Source organism: Chelonoidis abingdonii, chromosome 18 (genome assembly GCF_003597395.2).
Source record: "Chelonoidis abingdonii isolate Lonesome George chromosome 18, CheloAbing_2.0, whole genome shotgun sequence".
Lineage (NCBI taxonomy): Eukaryota > Metazoa > Chordata > Testudines > Testudinidae > Chelonoidis > Chelonoidis abingdonii.
This window is the reverse complement of record NC_133786.1, coordinates 6,154,836-6,176,681: the sequence shown is the minus strand read 5'-3', so window position 1 is coordinate 6,176,681 and position 21,846 is coordinate 6,154,836. Positions and strand designations below refer to the sequence as shown.

Genomic DNA, 21,846 nt, shown 5'->3' with positions numbered 1-21,846 from the left:
TGACTTCAGTGGTGATAGGATCAACCCCAGAGTGCAGCGTGGTCTTTGGAGCTCATGTTCTTTGGGGAATAGATAAGTCTTTAGGAATATTTTTCCAGAGGAGACAGAGCATGTGTGATAAGAGTCTGTTCCAAGCATAAGGAGAAACCGTGAAAGAATTCCAGTGATGGGGCTGGACAAAGGAGATAAACAGAGCAGTCAAACCTTGTGATGAAGCACTGGATTGAAACTCAAGAGATCTAGGTTTGATTCCTTGCTTTGGCAACATTTTGAAGGACTAGATGAGACTTCAGGCAAACAAGAGCAGAGAATCAGGTTCCTTCCAGAGCTATAACTAACCCTGGAGGATCAGGATGTGACAGTGGTGAGAAAAGCCTGCAGCTGCCTATGAGGTTTTGCCCCTTTCTCCTGGATGAAGGCCTAGCTACAACAATCCATATATTTGCCACTTCCAGACTGTATTGCTGCAGCTTACAGTACCTGTGCCATGCATCCTCTAATGGATTCTACCCTACTTACTTTGCCGATTCAAGGCCCTGGTCCTGATCTTCAGAGCCATCAATGGGTCAGGACCTAGGTACATCAGCAACCACATCTCCACCTATGCTCCATCAAGATGGCTTCATTTCTCCTCCTAGACTACGCCACGAACAAAACCCAAGACAAAGGGCATGGAGCAGAAGACAAAGCATCGCAGATAAGAGGGTTTTGAATGTGCTATTGAGGAGACCACATCAGCTTAGAAGTCATGACCTCTAGAGAGGTCATGAACAGGTATCAGGGTCATGACCTCCCTGCTTTAACAATTTATTTTGGGAGGAACTAGATCCTGGCTAGATGGGAAGGGGTCTAGGTATGGGAAAGAGGGTTATACTATGGAAAAGGTTGAGAACCACTGAGCTAGATGAATCTAAAATGGAAGCATTTTCCACTGCAGCTGAAGGGTCTTAGATATGAAACATAGTAAATAGCTCAGAGAAGAATCTCTCACAGCCAGGGAGGCTGAAAACTCCATTAAGTCCATGATGGGCCTCACTGTGTAGCTCTAATTTATCTTCTTTCTTTTAATACTTTGATAATGAGTCCTATAGAATCCTGCAGATGAGATAGAAGCCTTACTTCTGCAGGATCTAGATAATGGCATTGGCTTTAAAGAAGGGAGAACAAAGCTATACATATATATAAAATAATAAATTAAACAATGAATTCACACTATAGTTATTCTTTTGGGGAATGTTGATCTCTAATTTGGCGCCTGACCCACTGAGGTCTGAGCATCACTGATCTAGAGGTAAGAGTGGCAGGGCAGAATTCCTCAATGACAGAAGCATCACATGTGCTTATGAAATGTAAACTATAAAAATAATAGGCACCCAAGAGCAAAGCTTTTCTTTTTTGTGGTTGATGCGATCCACAAGCTCTGATTGATCATCATCTTTGTAGTACCTGGATGTTTATCAAATATTGTTATCCTGCATGTAAACATCCATAGAAAAGAAACAGACAAGATAACTAACATGTATTCAGTCAGGGACAGGTCTGACTGATTACAAGACAGCTTGTATGGTGACCTACAAAGATTTTTTTTTCTCTGAATGTGTGCCCTTTTCTAGCCCAAGATGTTTTTAGTTACCTAAATATTTCTGTTTCCTGCTTGGTTTGCACCTTAGAATTATTAAGCATATCAAGATTGGTCTCTTTGGAGGACTTTCTGGGAGTATCGGGGAAGTAAGGTGTGGGAGCTCACAATAATTGAATGGGTTGGAGCCTGGATTCTTTAACAAAGGCTTCTTTTCTCCAAAAATATGAATTAGTCATTGAAGTTAATGAGATGTCAGCAAAGAGCTGGTTCACTGCTTCATTATCCCAGTTTAATGCAGGTGTCACTCTGCTGGTTTCAAGAGTTATACTGGTTACAATTGGGGTAACAGTTGTGAGTCAGCCCCAGCGCGTGTCTAAAGATCACTTCCCTTCTCAGTGGCTCAAATTTTCACCCTCTTGTTTTTTTTTTTTTTTTAAATGTTATCGTGTCACTGGTTCTTCATTTACCATAGAGTCTTCCAGCCTAGACAAGACCTGAATTACAAATGTTCAAGCTGGCTCAGATGCAGGAATTCTAGTTCAGGTGAATACCTACTAGTTTTTACCATGGTGATCAAGTCTGCACCCAAATCATGCACAGCACGCCCAACAAATTCAGCAGGAAGCAGAGAAGTTCTGTGATGGTGAGAGAAATGCACTCCTGAAATAGCTCCTCTGGGGTTTGTCCTGTCTCCAAGCAGGTGGTTGACCAGGTGTTCTGCTCCGGCCTCCCAAAGCATCCTCTCATTGTGATGCACATGCAGATGCTCCAGGGATGCAAGGCATCTGAAATCTCTGTTCATGGACTCCCAGATCCTGCCCTTTACCATGCTTCTTACACTGCTAATGGGGCCTTCTGCACTTGCAGAAAGATGCAGCTCCTGCCCCAATAGAATTATTACTGATAGTGCGCAGAGCTTTACAGACAGCCCTGCCCCAAGGTGCTTATCATCTAACTACTGTGGAAATCATCCCTAGATACTACAATTTATCTGGACCATTGCCTCCTCCCCCTCACTCCCTGGTGTTCTACATCTCAGTAGTATTTATCTTGCCATCAGTGCACTTAGTCCAGCCTCTAGTATTGAAGTGCAAATCCTGCATTCCTACCAGCAACAGGCTAGCCTTGTTTTCAGAAACTTCCAAGGTGCTTATTGAGCTTTGACTTTCACAGACTAACCAGATGACCGTCCCTAGCCTTCAGACCCCACTGAGGGGGGAGAATGAGGTAGGCGGGAGGAAAGAGGCTCCCATGCTTCATTTCCCCTGATTAAGTTACTTGCCAGTTTCCAGCTCCATCCAGATTCGTCGTTTGTCCTTGACTGTTTGGGGAGAGATGCAATTTACCATAGCCCTGGGAGTTCATGTTCATATTTCTTGACAGCAAGATGCCTGATGGAGCTGCCCTCTGTGCAAACCAGGTAGTCACTCCCACAAATACGCTGGTAAGTCCTGATATTCTGGGGCAACAGGGCAGCCCACAAGACTAAGTGTGATGGAGCCAATGGATCTGTCTGCGAGCTGATCACCTTTTGAGGTCATGAAAGAACTCCCTAAATGTACAGTACCTTGCACTTGCACCTGCAAGATATTGAGTGCCCCCTGCAGGATGCTGTGTGCAGCTTCAGGGCTCCTGACTCCAATAGGAGTGGAGGGAACTCAGCAGCTTGTAGAAGGTGCTTAGTTTTAGGTTTCCTTATATGATGAGAAACAAAGGAACAACAAAGCAAAGCTCCCCACCACAGGAGAGATCATTGTGTGTGCCACCCCTCTGTTGCAGGGAAGGTGTGGTACAAGCATGTCCCTAATGCTTTCTGTATTGTGGCTCCATGCTGTCCACAAAACAGCCTGTGCTCACCAGTATAAATATTTCAAAATATAGCCCCTTTTCTGGTTATTGAAGCTGCCTGTAATCCCATCCTGGTCTTCAAAGTTATCTGTTATTCAGAACAAAATGTGGACAGTGAATGTTCAGACCCTGAGTGGCTCTTGGATTTGCTATTTGTATGTTATAGAAATGATTGTTCACATGCTACTGTTTCTGCTCCCTGACTGAAGGGTCCCCCCACCCCCCAACAGAAGAATAATAAATATGAATTTTTGGACAAATCATCATTTGTGCAACTTTTGAGATTCATGGACATTTTCAAAGCTAGTGGGTTGTCAAATACTTGCAAAGAACAATTATGAGAGAGAGAGGATCTTGTGCTTAAGATATTTAACTGGGACCCAGAAAATCTGGATTCATTTCCTGGTTCTGCCACAGACTTGAATTGTGTGTGAACTTGGACAAGTCTTTTATGGTATTATGTTCAAAAGCAAGTAAAGGACTTAGGCATTTAAGTCTCACTGATTTAGACTCTTAAATACCAAAGTTACATTTGAAACTGGGACTTAGGGGCTTGATCTCGACAGGCCACTTTTTAAAAGGGCTTTAGGTGCCTAAATATGCAGCTAGGCACCTGGTGGGATTTTCAAGAGTACTTGTGCAGGTAAGGCACCCAATCCCCTCTCCTTTCAGCGTGCCTCAATTCCCCCTCTGTGAGATGTTCATAAGCATACTTCCTGTCTCTCACCCTTGTTGGTCTTGTCTCTTTAGAATATAAGCGTTTCTAGCAGGAACTCTCCCTTGCTATGTACAGCACCCAGCAAAATGAGGCCCTGATCTCAGTAATATGAATGATTATATATTTATATATATCATACTGAATCTAACTCAACCCTTTTATTTATGAAAATATCTGCAACTCTGTTTACTATTAGTGCAGCTCTACAATCCCTTTCCCACTAAACCATTGTGTATTCTCTTCTGTATTTGTTTTGCTGGGTGTTAAGATATTAGTTAGGGACACAGCAGATTTTCTTACCTCTGGGGACTGTACAAGTTTGCATTGAGATGGTAGACAAGGGTTTTTCTGTCTAGATATTTTCATAGTGTCTGAGCGCCACTAGAACTATGGCAGTTCCCAGATCAATGGTATTTTGCCTCTCCACAGCAACCTTCCATGTGAGGATCTCCGAGCCTTTTATAAGCAGTAATGAACATATTCTCCTAACTCCCCTGATGTAATTATTGCCATATTACAGATGGGGAAACTGAGGTACAAAAGAGAGAAGTGACTTATTCAAGGTCACACAGAAAGTCTGTGGCAGAGCCAGCAATTGACCTCAGAACATGCGACTCCCAAGTCAATGCTTTATTGTTAGACTATGTTCCCGAGGCCTACAGGAAGATGCCTTCTTGCTAGAGGAAGTTTTTTTTGTGTATGGGTTGAGACAGACCATGCTCAGTAAGTTTGTTTGTTTGTTATAGAATAGCAAAGAAAACAGCTGTGCTGGATATTGCTTGCTCACCTTGCTAATATGTCCAGTTATTTGGGTTTGATTTTCTAATGGGTTTGATTTCAAGTCAGCTGTAAAAATTCTAGAAATGAGCATATGAGGTCTTGCCATGAGAAAAGATTTTAAAGCAGCTTACAGGGGCAAACCAATGCCTGGTAAAACTCAGTGGACTTCAACAAGGTTACACCAAGGATGAATTTGGCCATATATTTTTAAATTAAAATTGAGCAGGCACAAAGTGCATTGTGCAGCTACATCTGTTATGGGGGAATGCAAACCATCTTTATTGTATTCAGCTTGTTCATATGCTTCTTCACATCGATGACCCACGTGACAGGTCAATAATTCACTCAATGCAAATTGAAAGCCAGGAATGTCTTGCAAGTCAATTACCCTTAGACAAACAATTAGGAATACAAAAGGTATCCAAAGGACTGGAATAGAAGTGGCTCTGCTGGTGAAAATTTAACACACATTTCAAGAACAGTAGTGCCAAGTTCTGCATTTAGATCTGCACATAGCACTTCACTGGTCTTCAAAGGGAGTTGGGCAGGTGTACCTGAAAGCCCTTAAGAAACAGACAGACAGACATAAGCAGGGACACCCTGGATTCCGAGAAGGGTGAATTCTAGTGAATAATATTGATTTCCTGTAATAAAGACATTTGCTTCCTGGAGGACTGGTGAAGGTATAGAAGGTCAGGATGACAGATTAGATAGACATGGGCCTAGTGTGAGGCTTAATTCATTACTAATTTAGTACCCCATCCTGTCCTTCATGGTAGAGAAGAAACAGGATTTGATTGTAACAAATAGCAAGGGGATTCTTTAATGAGGCTGCAGGACATAGATGGACCCTTTGGCTCACAGACTGACTGTACCAGCCTGGGCTGCAGAAGGGGATGGCATTTGTGGAAGTGCCAAGTACTTATCACCCCAGTTGAAGTCAGAAGTCTACACTTTGGAAAAAATAAAATAAATAAATCAGGCTGTACTGTCACAACACAGGGTCTCCACCTGGCCTGGCCTGGACTTAGCAGTCCTGGGAAGCACTGCTAACTGTGCTACCTGCCCCTTATGAAAGGTACTATAGCAGTGCCAGCCACTATTCTCCTTGTCATGATGTGGATTAAAACAGTGATTCGCACAATTGGTGGTGAAGCAGAGTTCAGAAGACAAAGAATAAGAGAAGACAAGTATAGAGATTACAGGCAATACCCAAGTACAACAAATCAGGGGTTTTGAAAGCAGGACAAGCGTAAAGACTGCTCTGCTCTGGATTGTAACGCCAGCAGCTGAGTGGGTTGCTCTGAGACTCCCCACATACACTTGCAGGTGAGGCGCTGGAACATGAAAAGAAATCTTCTAGCCTTCTGGCCCACAATGCTCTTACTGTTGCATCTCAGTCAACTAAGTGGTCAAGGTAGAATTGTACAAATACAAGCCTAAGCTGCAGGTTGTGTAGAGATGAGGTTGTAGGCCAATTTAGCAGAGGAAAGAAGCACAGAGATTTGTTGACAGGCAGCTGACAGGCTTTTTCTCTGTATGGCATATTGTAGGCTTACGAATGTGCATGTTTGAAGGATGGAAAATTACTGAATTTAAAGGTGAAATAAGCTTTGCACTGTTACAACCTGAGCTTCTCTTGCCAAAAGGGACTATCTTTGGGACTTTAGCAAAACCAGGGAACATTCCACAGAGGCTATGAGATAGTACCTCATCTCTCAAATCCCAGACACATGCTAAAGTGAGACCTAAAGAGGAAAAATTTGTATAGAAGAGAAAGGACCTAGAGTATCTGCAAATGAAAAGTGTATATGAGCATCTGTATGTATTTGTATAAACACCTTTCAAGAATGAGATGGATTAAGTTATTTACAAGAGCAGTTGATGCCTGAACCGTTGACCTTGTCACCTTTAGACTTACAGCAAGAAATAACTAGAGGCCATAAGCTCTTTTCCCAGATACTCTCACTCTTTTGGGTATTAGCTTTAAACTACCCTGACTTGGTCACGGTCAGTGATTTACAAATCATGTGACCAAGGAATTGGAAAGAACAGAATTAAGTTAAAAGTGAAAACAACTTTGATGGCTGTGGGATTTTTTTTGGAGGGAGGGATAGGGAAGGGTCAATCAAAAAAAAAGAAAAATCAGCTCTGAGTGGTACAGGATGGAAATGTCAGCAATGGAGACTTGCTGGAAATTGGCCAGCAAAATTCTAAATGTTCAAATGGGAAAGGCCAAGTCCTTCAGGAGATCATGAGAGGGATAGTTGTGAGCAGGGCTGGATTTCCTATTAGGCACAGTTGGTATGTGCCTAGGGGCACTGGCCTTCTAAGGGCACCTTACTTCTCTAAAACTGTGTGCAAACACGAAGGTCAGCTGTAGACAGGGGGAGAGGCGCTGAAGATGCTGTGTCTAAGGGTGCATAAAGTGTAAATTCGGCCCTGCTGCTGAGGTTTCTGCTCCACGGGAAGCCATGTTCCTGGGCTAATGCAGTTTCAAGAACCAAAAGGAAGAACTTGATGGCAACCCATTGTTTGTTCAAAAGCATCAGTAATGAGTCAGTAGATGGGGAAGTGGGGGTGGGAAAGAGAAAAAATGAAGTAGCTAATAGGAAGAGCAATTAAGAAAAGAACTCTGCAGATTCATTTTGTGGGAATTCTGATGAGGATATCAGAAACACACACAAAGGGGACTCGGAAACAATTGAAATATTACAGCTGAAGATCAGAAACTGTGCTGTATTTAGCTATGTAATTAATGCTTTTTTTTGTATACTGTGCCTTTAAACTCTAAGGACTATTATTTAATTGTATTAACATCATGCCTAGGAGCCATAGTCATGGGCCAGGACTCCCTTGTGCAAGGTGTTGTACGAACCCAGAACAAAAAAGGGACCTGACCCAAAGAGTCAGAGACAGGCAGCCATTTTATGCCTAGCTCAGAGGCATAGACTGGCTGTGGAGACACACACTCACATAATGCCCTCAAGGTCAGACTTTTCTTGCTCTCTTAATACAAAATAAAGGTATACATTGATGCCCTTTTTATATTTATAGAGCATCTTTGCTCTGAAGGATCCCAACCCACTCTTAATAGCTGGGTATAGAGCTCGTGCCATGAGATGAAACAAGGCAACTGGTTAACAATGAACAGCAGTACACATACCACTTAGCAATAAAACAATACGTTGCATCAAAAGCACTATACAGACATCAGTACTCCTTGCAGTACCACTGTGAGACAGCTAAATTATTATTCTCAGCCAAGGCAGAACTTGAGACAGAAAAGCCTTGGGATAATCCCATCACCACACAGCAAGTGAATGGTAGGGTTGGGATTATAAGGCAATAGTTACCTCCTTCCAGGCCATTGCTTCTGGTAGCAGTTTAGGACAGGAAGTGAAGAAGAAAGATATATCCAGTTGAAACTGCAGGGTAAGTTATAGAAAGCTGAATACAACTACTAAGGTACTTATACGCGAGAGTCTGAGCATGTAGTCACCATCTTTAATGTGCTTTTTCTTACAACACCCCTATGAGATAGGGCAGTGCTGGTATCACCCATTTTACAGGTGGGGAACTGAGGCACAGAGACTCCTGCTCAAAGTCACAGAGGAAGTCAATAGCACAGCAGAGAACAGACCCTCTATCATTGGATGGAGTAACTGTACCAGTTTAGGTTCATAACACACTTCGGGATGAGAGGTTCTATGTGACTAAGCTTTTCTATGCATAGTAGCCCTGAACATTGGGGTACCTTGAGATTTGATGCTGAAGCAACCTTAACCATGTCACTGTACTCAAAGAAGCAATGGTCTCAGGCAGTGGCTGTCTTCTCGCTTTGTCAGGCCAGCTGCCTCTCAGCCCTGTTTATGTAAGAAATAGTTTCTGTAGAAAGCCCTCTCAGGGTATGTGTACGCAGCAATTAAACATCTGTGGCTGGTCTGTGACTTGTCAGGCTCAGGCTGTGGGGCTGTAAAATTGCTCTGTAGAAGTTTGGGCTGGAGCCTGGGCTCTGGAACCCAGGCTCTGACTGGAACCCTCCTGCCTCATGGGGTGTCAAATGTCTGTATTGCAATTTTACAGCTCTGTAGCCCAAGTCCTGCCAGCCCAAGTCAGCTGACACGGGCCAACCAGGGTGTTTAATTGCTGTGTAGATGTACCTTCAGCGCACTGAGCCAGCCACTGAGATGTGACTTTGGTCAGTTCAGCAGTACCAAATTTTGGATTAATGATTCACTCTTAATACTTCAGAGAAGTAAAAATAAATAAAAAAGGAAGACGCATCAGACTCATGTGACCTGCACTTTGTGCATTTCCCTCCTGACTTTAATCATTAGCATTTTACGTGGGCTGTGCCAGCCCATCCCCCTCCATCCCCAATTCTCATTGAGTTCTTGGGTTATTTGTGACTTCTGTTCTTAGTCACACAGGGGAGACTCCTCCAATTTCAGAGTCTTTCCCTCATCTCGGCTATGGTGCATTTTCCTAGCAACATGGAGATGAGGAGACTAGAGATGGTTAGAAAAGGTGCTTCTCCCTCCCCAGTCCCCCCCACACAGAAGAGGTCTATGAAAAGGAAAAAATATATATATTGATGTTTTCCATGGAAAAGTGACTTTTCAAAAAAAAATATATCAAAAACTGAAATATTTTGATTTGGAAATGCTGCCATGGTGCCTCATATTCCCATTCTCTATAAGCTAGGCTCATTGCTGGACTACATCACTCATGATGCACCACAGTCTCCCACTATGGGAGTCTCTGGCCAGGTGCATCTTAGGAGGTGTAATTTGGTTGGGGAGCCCAGATCATAGAGGAGAATGGGGACATGAAGAAATCAAACTACAACTCCCAGGTGGCCTCATAGTAGGATAGCGGAATCAAAATATTTTTTTGGCCAAAATATTTTTTTTAAATGAAAAATTTTAAATTTCCCATGGAAACAGGCACTTTGTGAAAAAAGTATTTCGTTAAAAAATTTCTCTTAAGAAAGTTTAGATGGAAAATTTTCAGCCAACCCCAGGAGACACTTCAGTACAGTAGGTGAGTGCATAATCAATCACCTCAGGCTGCAACACCGCTAGAAAAAAAAATCTAGTCAATTAAACTGAAGCACTCTGTTCATTGTATCTCACACTTTGAGAACACTTGTTTCAGTGTATCCTCTTGTGCTGGTTCCTTTATGTTTCTAAACTTATTAAGGATACAGCAACTCATATGGACTTCAGTGTGGCCAGGGAATTAATTTAGCCTCATGCATAACAAACATTATCGGCAATGACACCATCCTTACTGAAGAATACTAGCAAATGATTGTCTAGACAGAGTCATAAGGAGATGATAAAGGACCAGCCATCTCTAGGAGCCCACACAGATCTCGCTTCCCCCATGGGACACAGAGGAGAAAGGAATGCCACCATCTATAAATTGCCTCCCACTCAGGAATTGTCTGCAGCTATGAGACCTGTCAAATTCTGTCCATTTGGTTCCAGTCATTAAGCTGCCACTCCCAATGAATGCAGTTATTGCATTTACTTTGTGCTGCAGTATTCACAGCAAGAATATTCATTATTAATAACTGTGATAGTCTTACTGCTGTAGACCATTCATATATCTACAGCTATGCATTTTAATCCGAGGCTCTGCATAAGCATTCCTACCCTTTCACAAAGCATTATTTGCTGGAATCTCCATTACTATGGCATTTTTTGGCCTGTATCCATTTGGCAGCTTTCTTGCAAATGAATTATTCCTTTAGTTAGGCTGCAAATTTCCCCTGCCAAAGCCTGTCTCCTCAACCAATACACACTGGGCATATTATGAATTGCAAATCTTCATATTGCTCAGCTCATACCTCATATTGCTTATCTCCTCATGGTGCTCAGAAGTAAAGAAATCAGGGAAGCAAACCAGCATGATGTTTTTAATGTTATGATGCATGTAAATAGCAAGGATTGATCTAGTAAGTACTAGGTTGGGACACAGGATACTTAGGTTCCAAGTTTTGCCACACACTCCCTGTAGGACCTTGGGCAAATCATTTAACCTCTGTGAACTTCAGTTTCCTAACTGTAAAATAAAGATAATATATTTCTCCCATCAGTTGTCTCACCTATTTAGATTGCAAGATCTGTGGGGCACTGACTGTCTCTTACTATATGTATGTTCAGGGCCAAGTACAATGAGGCATCTACATGTCAGTGTAGATACAAAAATAATGTAAGATGAAAGCTTGGAGCCTCAAAAACTGTGCTTTTTAAAAACCCTTTCCCAAAACGGTACATGCATGAATTTACACTAATGTCCGCTTGAATGAGGATGAAGGCATTGTAGTTTAATGTAGACTTTCATCCCAGGATCTCAAAGTACTTTACAAATATCAGTCAGTCGAGCCTCATACTTCACTTGGGGTGTTGTGAAAGTATTTTAATCCCCATTTTACATAAGAAACTGAGGCACATATTTAAGTGGCTTGCCTCAGGGCATGCAGTAAGTCAGTGGCAGAACCGAGGCTAGAAATCAGGTGCCCTGGCTTCCGGTTCTCTGTTCTTACCATTGAACTCCCACAGATGATGGGATCATGTGTTTCTGGTAGTTAGAGACAGAAGATACCTGCTATAAAGAAAATGGTTTATATTTTTAGTGGATGTTTCATTCAGGAGGATGCTTTACAAACTAATATGAAAGCTATGTATGGGAATCACTTCACCCACCACTGAAGTGCAGCAACACTGGACTGGAAAGGGGCAGCTCTTTGACAGAGTGAGGGCAAGGCAGGGAATAAAGAGCATTGCTGTGTTCATCTGAAACTACAAGGGAATTTAGGCTGGCAGAATATAATCATCCAAACTGGAATTGGGCCAGAACTCCTGGTTTAGCAGGCTGAGCTGAACTGATGGATCACATTGCCCAGGCAGAACTAGCATCTCTCTCAACACTAAGGAGGTAATGCCACTGCACCAATGGTCTTGGGAGTCATGGTCATGAACAAAATGCTTAATGGTGATGCTCCTGCTGAGCTGGCACTCCAGCAAGCTTTTTGCTGGATCCTTCAGGCATGGCAGAGAACATGGCTGAAACAGGAGTTAGCAGCTTTTCCAACATTTGCAAGTTTTCAAAACATGCTCCATCTATCCATGTAGAGCTCAACTGGGTCTCATGTGGAGAGGGAGCTCCTCACACCCCAATTCCTGAGTGCGACATGAGCTCCCTGCCATGAGCGTTTAGATTCCTCTCACAGGCTCAGTTAGGCCCCAATGCTATGGGCACGCACTATCCTTTCTGGTGGCCATGTGGTCCTCTGTGGTGTTGGCCTAGATCGTTTGTCCACGAAGCCTCTCGGGTTCCTCTGAACATACACCATTCTCAGTGTCCCTACCTTGCACATACACCATCCATCCAGAGGGTCATTCAAGTGCCTCTGTGTGGACATAAACCATTCACAGGACTTTCCAGCCCACACGGCCAAGGTCATCCCTATTCCATCCACAGGGGCACTGCAGTCCAGCCTGTGCCATCCAACTACAGGGCCACACACACGAACCATCCCAAGGTCCATTCGAGCACTGTTGCTGGGGTCAGACACCAGCTATCCATGGGACTTCCAGGACCTGATTGGTGGCACCTCAGACAACCACAGGGCACACAAGTCGGACAGGAAAGATTTAGCAAGAGGAGCCCCTCTGTAATACTGTATTTTAAGCTATTATCCCCCACTTCCTGCTCCATTTCAACCCTTGATTAAGCTGCAACGCTAGTGCTAACTAGGTTCCCGAGCCTGAAAACTCAAATCCTGATCTGAAATTCAGATGCATCCAAAAGTACAGCAAAGGACTTTGAATCTGGGATTTAAGTCCAGCACAGAGCTAAGAGTCAGTTGGAGAATTCATCTCCAGAGCTGGGATGGTATTACACTCCAACAAAGTTTGGGGCTGGGGGCGTAGAAGATCCAGGTTGCAGGTTTTTGTTTGAAGTTACCGCTGTGGATGTAGCCCAACAGGCTGTTTTAGGCACGATTTATATTCTTACTGTAGTTGTATTTGTTTCAGCACAGGGTCACCTCACTCTGGCAGCCCTGACATGCTTGTAAAACTTGTGATCTAAGTGGCAGGTGGAGTAGGGAAGATGTTGTAACAGTTAACCTGCTGCAACTGGCAAATTCCTAGGCTTCCCTGGACAGTGAGCCAGAGAAAACGTGCCGTACCTTCCGAGGGTCTCACAGCCATCTAGCATTTACTCCCTGGCAATGGCAACTGATGGACAATGCACAACATGCTCTGCTTCTGAATCTCAAACATTTTTTAATAAAAAGGATTTTGGAAGGAATTAGGACATGGGTATTTGGCATAGTTTCTTCAGAGCATCTTCAGCAAAGGAAAACAATAGACAGAAGGGGGCAAAAAAAATGTGTTTTTGGAAAGATAAGACCAAGGCTGTAAAGAATAATCCCTTAACTCTGTATCCGCCTTATTCTCCCTAAGCTTCCTAGAACTTCATTGGAGCCCCTCACAAAAGGTATGTTTTGCCAAGAACCTCAGTGAGTTTTGTTGTCCATTTTAGATATCTTCTCCCCACCTCAATGACTAGATTTTGCCACCCTTTCTCACATGGAATAGTACATTTCTCTGGATGAAGTTGAAACCAGCGGGTATGGTACTACCCAATCTGAGACTGGGTGGTAGTAGGACCCATCCAAAGGTCTTTAAAGGGTTACCTGTTTTCCTTCTAAGATCTGCACTAAATTTACCAGCCCCAAAATATTTTCCCTTGTCTTCAGTCATGATTGTGCTAAATTGCTGCACGTGGGTCAGATTAAAGCCGTTTCCTTGGATTAGCATGCACTGCACGCAATGCTGTACAAAGGATTTATCCAGAAAACAATTAAAGTGCCAGCCACCCCCAAATCAACAACAATTAAAAAACAGACAAACAAAGGGGAGGAACATTCAGTTAAATTTCTAGGCACACTGAAGAACTCCAGCTAGTATGTAGACATCAGTTACCTGCTTGTGAGTGGGCAGGACTTCAGGGAAAAGAAGAGGGGTGGGAGAAGTATCTATAATAGCACAGAGGGTTGGAAGAAAGCCATACCATTCTGGGCATTTGTCAGAGATCCTAGATGGAGGGAGGGATGGGGGAAGATATTGGCAATTAATCCAGAGATCAGGAACCTTAATTCATAGAAATATAAAGGTTTCTGCTTATTACACTGATCAAGTGTAACATGAAACCGAAGCACAGATGTGGAGCTCTCTGGTTCCTTGGGAGCTAACTACCTGAGGGAGTCTACATAAGGTGATGGGGTTTGTATTTTTTAAATGCCCCATTGTTTAAGAGGCTAAGTGATGCAGTGCACCTTCTACAGGCATTTTATGTTCTAGGAACATACCGAAACTTCACTGATTCGAGCAACAAGAACTTCCCATGCAATGAATAGAAAGATGGCAATATTTCCACATGGTCTGCTCAAGCAGTAAATATGCTCTGGTAAATATTAGCTAAGACAGACTTGGATTACTAGTTGCTGATTTAAACCAAAGGGACCTTGAGAACCCAGTATATTATACAACATGCTTTACATCAGCTTCTCTAGATGAACTATGACATATACTTGCAATGTACTTATAGAGAAGGGAACATTAGCTCTTGCTGAAACAAATCAGTGCACGCAAGTTGTGTGTGGGAGTGAAAAGGTTTGTTGAAGGGTGAATTCCTTTGCCACCTTTCTTAGACAAGGCTGTGATTCTTCAGGCTGTTTGATCTACTTGGTATTGCTTGAGTCCTAAAATTGTACGCATTCCCATAACAGATTCAGGCAAAGGAATTCGGATATTTATTTTCCAGGCTTTGATTCTAAAACACAGAATATAGTCTGATGATGTTACTCATTACTTTTTACATGCTCATTCTGTTGAATTGAGGGCCTGATCCTGTTCACTGGTCAAATTCCCACTGGTTTCAATAGAAGCAGGATCCTGCCCTTTATATGTTCTTTGGTGGCTATTTATGTAACATCCCATGGTGTGGTCTGACTGTAGGATCTAAATCCAGGACCTTCATTACAGACTTCTACCACCTGAGTGAATGGACTACATCTTTTAGCTAGGAAAGGTAGCAGGTGGGTATCTGCTATGGCTCAGCCATGTAAAGAGTGTGTGTGTGTATAAAACAGACCTCCTACAGTGAGCAATACTCGGCCATTTTGCAAACCCAGTAAGTGCTGATTAGCGGACATCTGCAATCACAATGCTACAGCACAGTGTTCTTACAAACAAGAGCCAGAGATGGGGGATAGTAATGAGATTTCAAGGCACATGTTTCTGGGCAGAAGAAGAGCAGCAAAAAAAGACATATTTATTGGGAAACTACCAGGAATGGTCTGTTGCACATGAACCTTTTCTTTTTGTTCAAGCTGTATTTTAATATGAACGCATTAAAAGCATCCAAGGGAAATAAAACTGGAGGAGAGCTTGGAAAGTGACCTTGTTTCCTCTTCCCCAGTTGAAGTCTGTTTAAAATTTAACCTGCTTTGGTACCTTCCCCAACCAATTAATTCAGCAGCAGAAGTTTCAAGCAGTAAAAAAGCTACTTCAGTTCTGTTCCTGTTTTAACAGGAATAGAGGGGCATCCATAGAAAGAATGCAGCCGTGTGACACACATGGCACGTCCATCATCAAGGGCTAGGGAGATGAACTAGGGCTGCAGAGGATGCCTTTTGCTGACAGCTCTGCAAGATAGAATTGATTTGTAATTTTTCAGTCTTTGATTTTCTTTAATGTGTTTTTCCATTTATTGTTATTTAGTCTAAGGCACTTCCATTGGCCTCCTCACTGTACTATCTGAGCACCTCACATTCTGATGTATTTAACCTTCCTCATACTTCTGTGAGATAGGGAAGTGCTAGTATCCCCATTTCACAGATGGGGAACTGAGGCACCAAGTGACTGAGGGTTGCTAAATTGCAATCAGGGGTTGTGGGGCAGGGCCAGTTAGTGCATCTCATGTAAACATATTCCAGCTATCTTTACTTTGAGTAATTACCCAGGATTCCAGGTGGGCTTATTTAGCCCATGCTGATGGGCACAGTACTCCAGTTCCTGAGCTAGCTAGATTAAAGTTAGTTTGGCTATGTCTCCCTGAGCTCCAGTCACACTCTGATTGCATTGTAGACACACACTAAGTAACTTGCCTAAGGACACATAGGAAACCTATGGCAGAACAGGAATTAATCCTGGGTCTGCTTGGTTCCAGGCTAGTTCTCTAACCACTGGGCCACCCTTCTCCATTCTGCAACCTCTCTTTTTCACTATATATTGGTAGCGGCAACTACATCATGCATACCAATGATAGGTCACAGAATTATAATTCATCTGCTTGGCAGCATATTTTGGGAGTATTTCCCTCCAAGAGCCATAATTTAGGGTGTTTCCAGCTGCTAGCTCATTAAAATAAACTAAAAATACATTAACAACTTTCTTTCCTACAGAAAGAATTACTTTAGTTGTCACAGGGTTGTTGAGTGATGATATGGAATGGGAAGGGCAGGGTCCATGAGACATTTTATTAACATGTAGCCCATTTTATGGGAGTTTGCAAACCCAGGTATATATAAGAGGGCCGTATTATGGCTCCAGAAGGAAATGCCCCAAAATACGCAGCCAAAGCAGTGTTAAGTGCACCCATATTCTAGCTGGCAGAAGGCCCAGGAAAAGCCACTCATGACCCCAGGTCTGCCCCCCAGCAATTCTGGGCCCCAGGGCAGAACAGTCTATGGGCCCCCACATACATATAAGCCATGCGCACGCAGACGCGGTCTGCCTGACATTTGGGCGGTGCTGTGACTGCTGGCTGGTGCCCAGCGAGCTGCTGGCTCCCCAGGAACTGGCTGGCCACTTCCAGGAATGGTGTGGCGCAAGGGCGGGCAGGAAGCCTGCCTTAGCCCCACTGTGCTGCTGGTGGTGGCAGCCCCAGGCCTTTTTAAATCACCCAGACCCCTGGGCAATTGCCCCCTATGCCTCCACCTGTTGGTGGGCTTGCATGACCCCACCCTGATTATTCCTAATAGGAGCAGAAATAACGTGGGTGTAGGCATGTGTACCTGTAGGTGACATTACGGAGCCAGACATGCAGACCACAATCCATCCTCTGTGCTATGCTCTCTAATCTGCATGGCTCGTACAGCAGAGAGCCTGTGCAGTGGCCATTTCAGTAGGTAAGAGGCTAGAATTGCTGATGGGATTCTGTGCCACCAGCAAGAATTTGGGCCAGGGAAAGACAGCCACAGATTAGGCACTAAAATAATGTTATATCTAAGGATCAGAGACCCAGTTCATCTCCTTTCCAAACCACAGCACATAAGAGGTGAAAGACCTAATATAATAGCCTCAGGCACGTCTCCCTCATTAAGCATCAGTCAACCACCTTCGTTAAAAAGCTGCTCCTGCTCCTCTTGAAGCCAATGATGAAATTCCCTCTGAGTTCAGAGAGAACAAGACTGAGTGCTAAGGAACTGATATGTGACTTTAGCTGTTTTGTCCTCCAACAGAGATCAGAGGTGTAGACATCTGTCACAGGGTGCTCCACTCACCTCCAGTCTGGTGCCTCCTCCTGGTCACTGTGGGGATTAGTTCATGAGGTCAATACTTCTGTCCACATTTTGGACGCTATCACTCCAACTCAGGTCTGCAGCTCCTCTTGCCCCAGAACCATCAGTGTCTCCTTTGTGAGTCAGCCCTCCAGCCAGATCACTCAGCATTCCACCTTTCAGGGTTCAGTCCATCAGCAGTCCTAGGCAGTCAGTCCATTTGCTGAACTCAGTGGATGGTAGAGGAACCTGGGCCTACCCTCTCCTCTGGGTTTGAGTCCAGGGACACTCAACTCAGCAGTTCTGGGCTTTCTTCTCCCAGCCCTCACTGCTCCTTCCCTGGACTGCTACCTATCACACCCAGCTTCGCTTCTCTCTCTGAGTGTCTCAGCTCCAAGAACCTTTTTCCCAGGAACTGACTGCTGCCTACTTTCCTGCAGTCTTCCCAAGCACTCCTCCCTCTTCCCAGGAAACAACTGCCCTCACTCAGCAGCAGCAGTCTAATCTGTAGCCCACTTTACAGTTCCTGCCTGTTCCTGGACAGGTGAGCCTGTTCTCTAATAGCTACCTCCAGCCACAAGCTCCCTAATTTGCAGCCTAATTAGCTGATTGGGCCCACCTGGCCCAATTTGGCTCTTGCAGGACTAGTGTGGGAATCTCCCCCAATCACAGCATCTCAGACTCCAGTGGTTTTTTGGGGGGGAGGGTTTAATGTCATTTTCTGTTTGATTTGATGCCAGTGATGTTGAGGGATGTGGAACACAAGCTCTGCTTAAGCACACCCATCCTGGCTTGCTTCACCATGCAGTGGTTCCAGCCCTGGATGCTGCCAAATGCCCCTCAGTCCTGAGTTTGATCTGCACCATTCCTACTATTCTAGGTCTGGATATCTCTAAAACAGATGGTCAGTCACGCAGGCTCCAGCCCTCTGAAATACACACATTCTGCGCAGTTAGGGACCCAATGTCCTCAAAAGATGAAGTAAAGTTAAACTTAGAACAGCCAGTGAATTATCAGCAAGAGCATTTCCCTCAGGGCCTCGCTTTTTATTTTAATTTATTTTAGTTGTTTTTTAAGCTGAAACTCTTTGGCCCCAGGAAACATGATTAGAGCATGAAATGAATCTTGGCCATGTGAGAAGAATGTGGTCCCACAAAGTCTGAGGACATGTACATACTGTCCACTCCCATGATGAGTTAGTGTAGCCGGTTAGTCTAATATGTCCTCTCCCTGGGGAACTACATCTTACATTTGTAGGGGGACTGGCTACCGGATCAAATAAGTCTTTTTGTAACAAGCCAAATCAAACCCCTGAATCAGAACATCCTTGAATTTTGGAGCAATTCAAAATCTGAACCCAGATCTGTATATGGATTTTGCAGCTAGTCCCTAGCTCTATAAGGGGCTGAATCAAAACTCCATATCTAGTTCTGGAGAGGTTCCAAACCCAGACCCAGATTTTGCAGTTTGAACCCATCTTTACTATTTTCCCAACAGTGACTCTCATATTTCATGTCCCTCTTAGTGTTTGCTAGTCACAGGGGACCAAATGAGCAAGAAGACAGAGGAAGGAGGCCAGAATCTGCCTTTTTATTTTAAGCAGTACCTCTTGGCAAGGCAGAAAACTCTCCTTCCCTTCCAGTTTTGTCATTCTTATTAATGATGAGTCTGAACCAAAACACAAATTGGACTGAGGGAAAGTTTCAGACCTGAAGCTGGATCTGAGATTTGCACTCAGGTAGCAGAACAATGGGCATATTAACAATAACTAAACAGACATTCAGATCTCACATTGCTAGTATAGGTCCTTCTCCATCTTTCCCCCTACCCTCCCGATGTTCATTATCCATTTCGCATTCCTCCTCTTCTAATGCTGATACATAAAGATACAAATTGCTAAGACTGGCCCCACTATCTTTTTAGCAGCTGAATGAAAATCCCCATATCTAAACTTTGCAGTTTCTGAAAACCAGGGCTCTTTAAGGTGTCTTGAATTGTGCACCTAAAGTCACCAGTCACTTTTGAAAATTATGACCATTGTATGACCTTGGAAAAATCATCTAACTTCTCTGTGCCTCATGTTTTTTCATCTGAGAGTGGGAATACTAATACTCAGCTGCTTCATAGGGGGTTGTGAGATGTAATTCATTCATGTTTGCAAAGTTTGTTGAGCAAACTGTTATTATTATTTTTCACTGGAATGCTCCTTGGGGCAAGAACACATTTGTTTCCTTATATATGAATTGGAATCCTTCCCAAATGGCCAAAGGCCAATGTGCTAATGTCATAACTTTTCATAAGCAAGTCAGCATCTTAAGTCTTGTACAAGAGTCATTTCTCTCTCTCGAACTGTAAATAAAACCATCACTTGCCATAATGTTTATAAAATGTTGTTCTTTGTCCAGACTACTTTGTCGATAGAGGGAATGTTCAAATACTTCCGGAAGCGCTTTGCCAGCCATCTGACGGAACACAGTCGCCGAAGAGCAAGGCTGGTATCTAAAGATGGAAGGTGTAACATAGAGTTTGGGAATGTAGAAGAACAGTCGCGGTTTGTCTTCTTGGTTGATATATGGACCACCATCCTGGACCTAAGATGGAGATACAAGATGACCATCTTCATCTCAGCATTCTTAGGCAGTTGGTTCCTATTTGGTCTCCTTTGGTACGTTGTGGCATATATACATAAAGATCTTCCTGAATTCAGTCCTTCCATAAACCACACCCCATGTGTGGAGAACATAAATGGCTTGACCTCTGCTTTCTTGTTCTCCCTGGAAACCCAGGTTACCATTGGCTATGGCTTCCGGTGTGTCACAGAGCAGTGTGCCACTGCCATTTTTCTGCTGATCTTCCAGTCTATTCTTGGAGTCATCATCAACTCTTTCATGTGCGGCGCTATCTTGGCCAAGATTTCTAGGTCCAAGAAACGGGCCAAGACGATCACCTTCAGCAAGAATGCTGTCATTAGCAAACGAGGCGGCAAGCTGTGCCTCCTTATCCGGGTGGCCAACCTCAGGAAGAGTCTACTAATTGGGAGCCACATCTATGGGAAGCTTCTGAAGACGACCATCACTCCAGAAGGAGAGACTATCATCTTGGACCAGGTCAACATAGACTTTTTGGTCGATGCTGGCAATGAGAACCTCTTCTTCATCTCCCCCTTAACTATTTACCACGTCATTGATAGGACCAGCCCGTTCTTCCATATGTCAGTGGAAACCATCATCCAGCAGGATTTTGAGCTAGTGGTATTTTTAGATGGCACAGTGGAAGCCACTAGTGCTACCTGTCAGGTCAGGACATCCTATATCCCAGAGGAGGTACTTTGGGGCTACCGCTTTGCTCCCATCGTATCGAAGACCAAGGAAGGGAAGTATAGAGTAGACTTCCACAACTTCAGCAAGACTGTGGAAGTAGACACTCCTCACTGTGCCTTTTGCCTCTACAACGAGAAGGATGCTAAAGCCAAGGCAAAGAGAGGTTACGACAACCCTGGCTTCATCCTATCAGAAGTCAATGAAACCAGCAACACAAAAATGTAGCTCTGTATGCTCATGGGACTGGGGTATTTTTTATTGTAACACAAACTCAATACGGAGATGACCAATAACCTAGTAGCGCAGAAGAAAAATGAACAGGGCTGTTTTGACATAAAAATAGCTCCTGATTTCTCAAAAGAATTAAATCAAATCAGACCACCACACCAGTGATCTCTGGGAGGCTATTTAACAGCACTATATGTATGTGTGTGTATATATATATATATATATATATATATATATATTTTCATAGAATGTATATTTTTTATACCTATGGGATGTTCATTTAAGCTGCTAAACTGGAATGTCCGACTCACTCAATTAAGTTCCCAGAGGCATTTGAGCCATAAGCAAGTGAGACAACATGCCTTAAAAGAAGAGACCCAGGGAGGGCTTCAGATATGCTGAAGAGGAGCAGTTCTTGGGATGAAAAGTGAAAAGATGAGAAAACAGGTAAAAAATCATCAAAAGCGCCTAAAGGTACATCTACAATCCCACCTGACTCCCTAGTTACGTACTAGGGCAGGTGGGATTATTCAAGCAGAACTAATGCATGTACATCTACCCAAGCTGGTAATTACACCAGCTGCTGTGTAGACATATCCTAAGTGACATAGGACACTAACCTCCATTTTCATAACTGAAATCAATGAGAGTTAGGTGCCTAAATACTTTTGAAGATCTGGGCCATAGACCCTACGTCCCACTGATTTTCTTCTAGTAGCCTAAGTCACTTTTGAAAATGGGGCAGTTTCCTAAGTCACTTAGGTTCTTTTGAAAATTTGACCCC

At 43.5% G+C, this 21,846-nt stretch overlaps 1 protein-coding gene across 1 annotated transcript; it reads left to right on the top strand.

The window, feature by feature from the left end:
* The first annotated feature begins 2,764 nt into the window (after positions 1 to 2,764).
* Positions 2,765 to 21,059, top strand: KCNJ1 (potassium inwardly rectifying channel subfamily J member 1). Its single transcript, XM_032772014.2, is given in 4 exon segments — positions 2,765 to 2,792; positions 2,795 to 2,962; positions 2,965 to 3,026; positions 19,920 to 21,059. Coding segments are annotated over 4 exon segments (1,398 nt in total).
* The last annotated feature ends 787 nt before the right edge of the window (positions 21,060 to 21,846 follow it).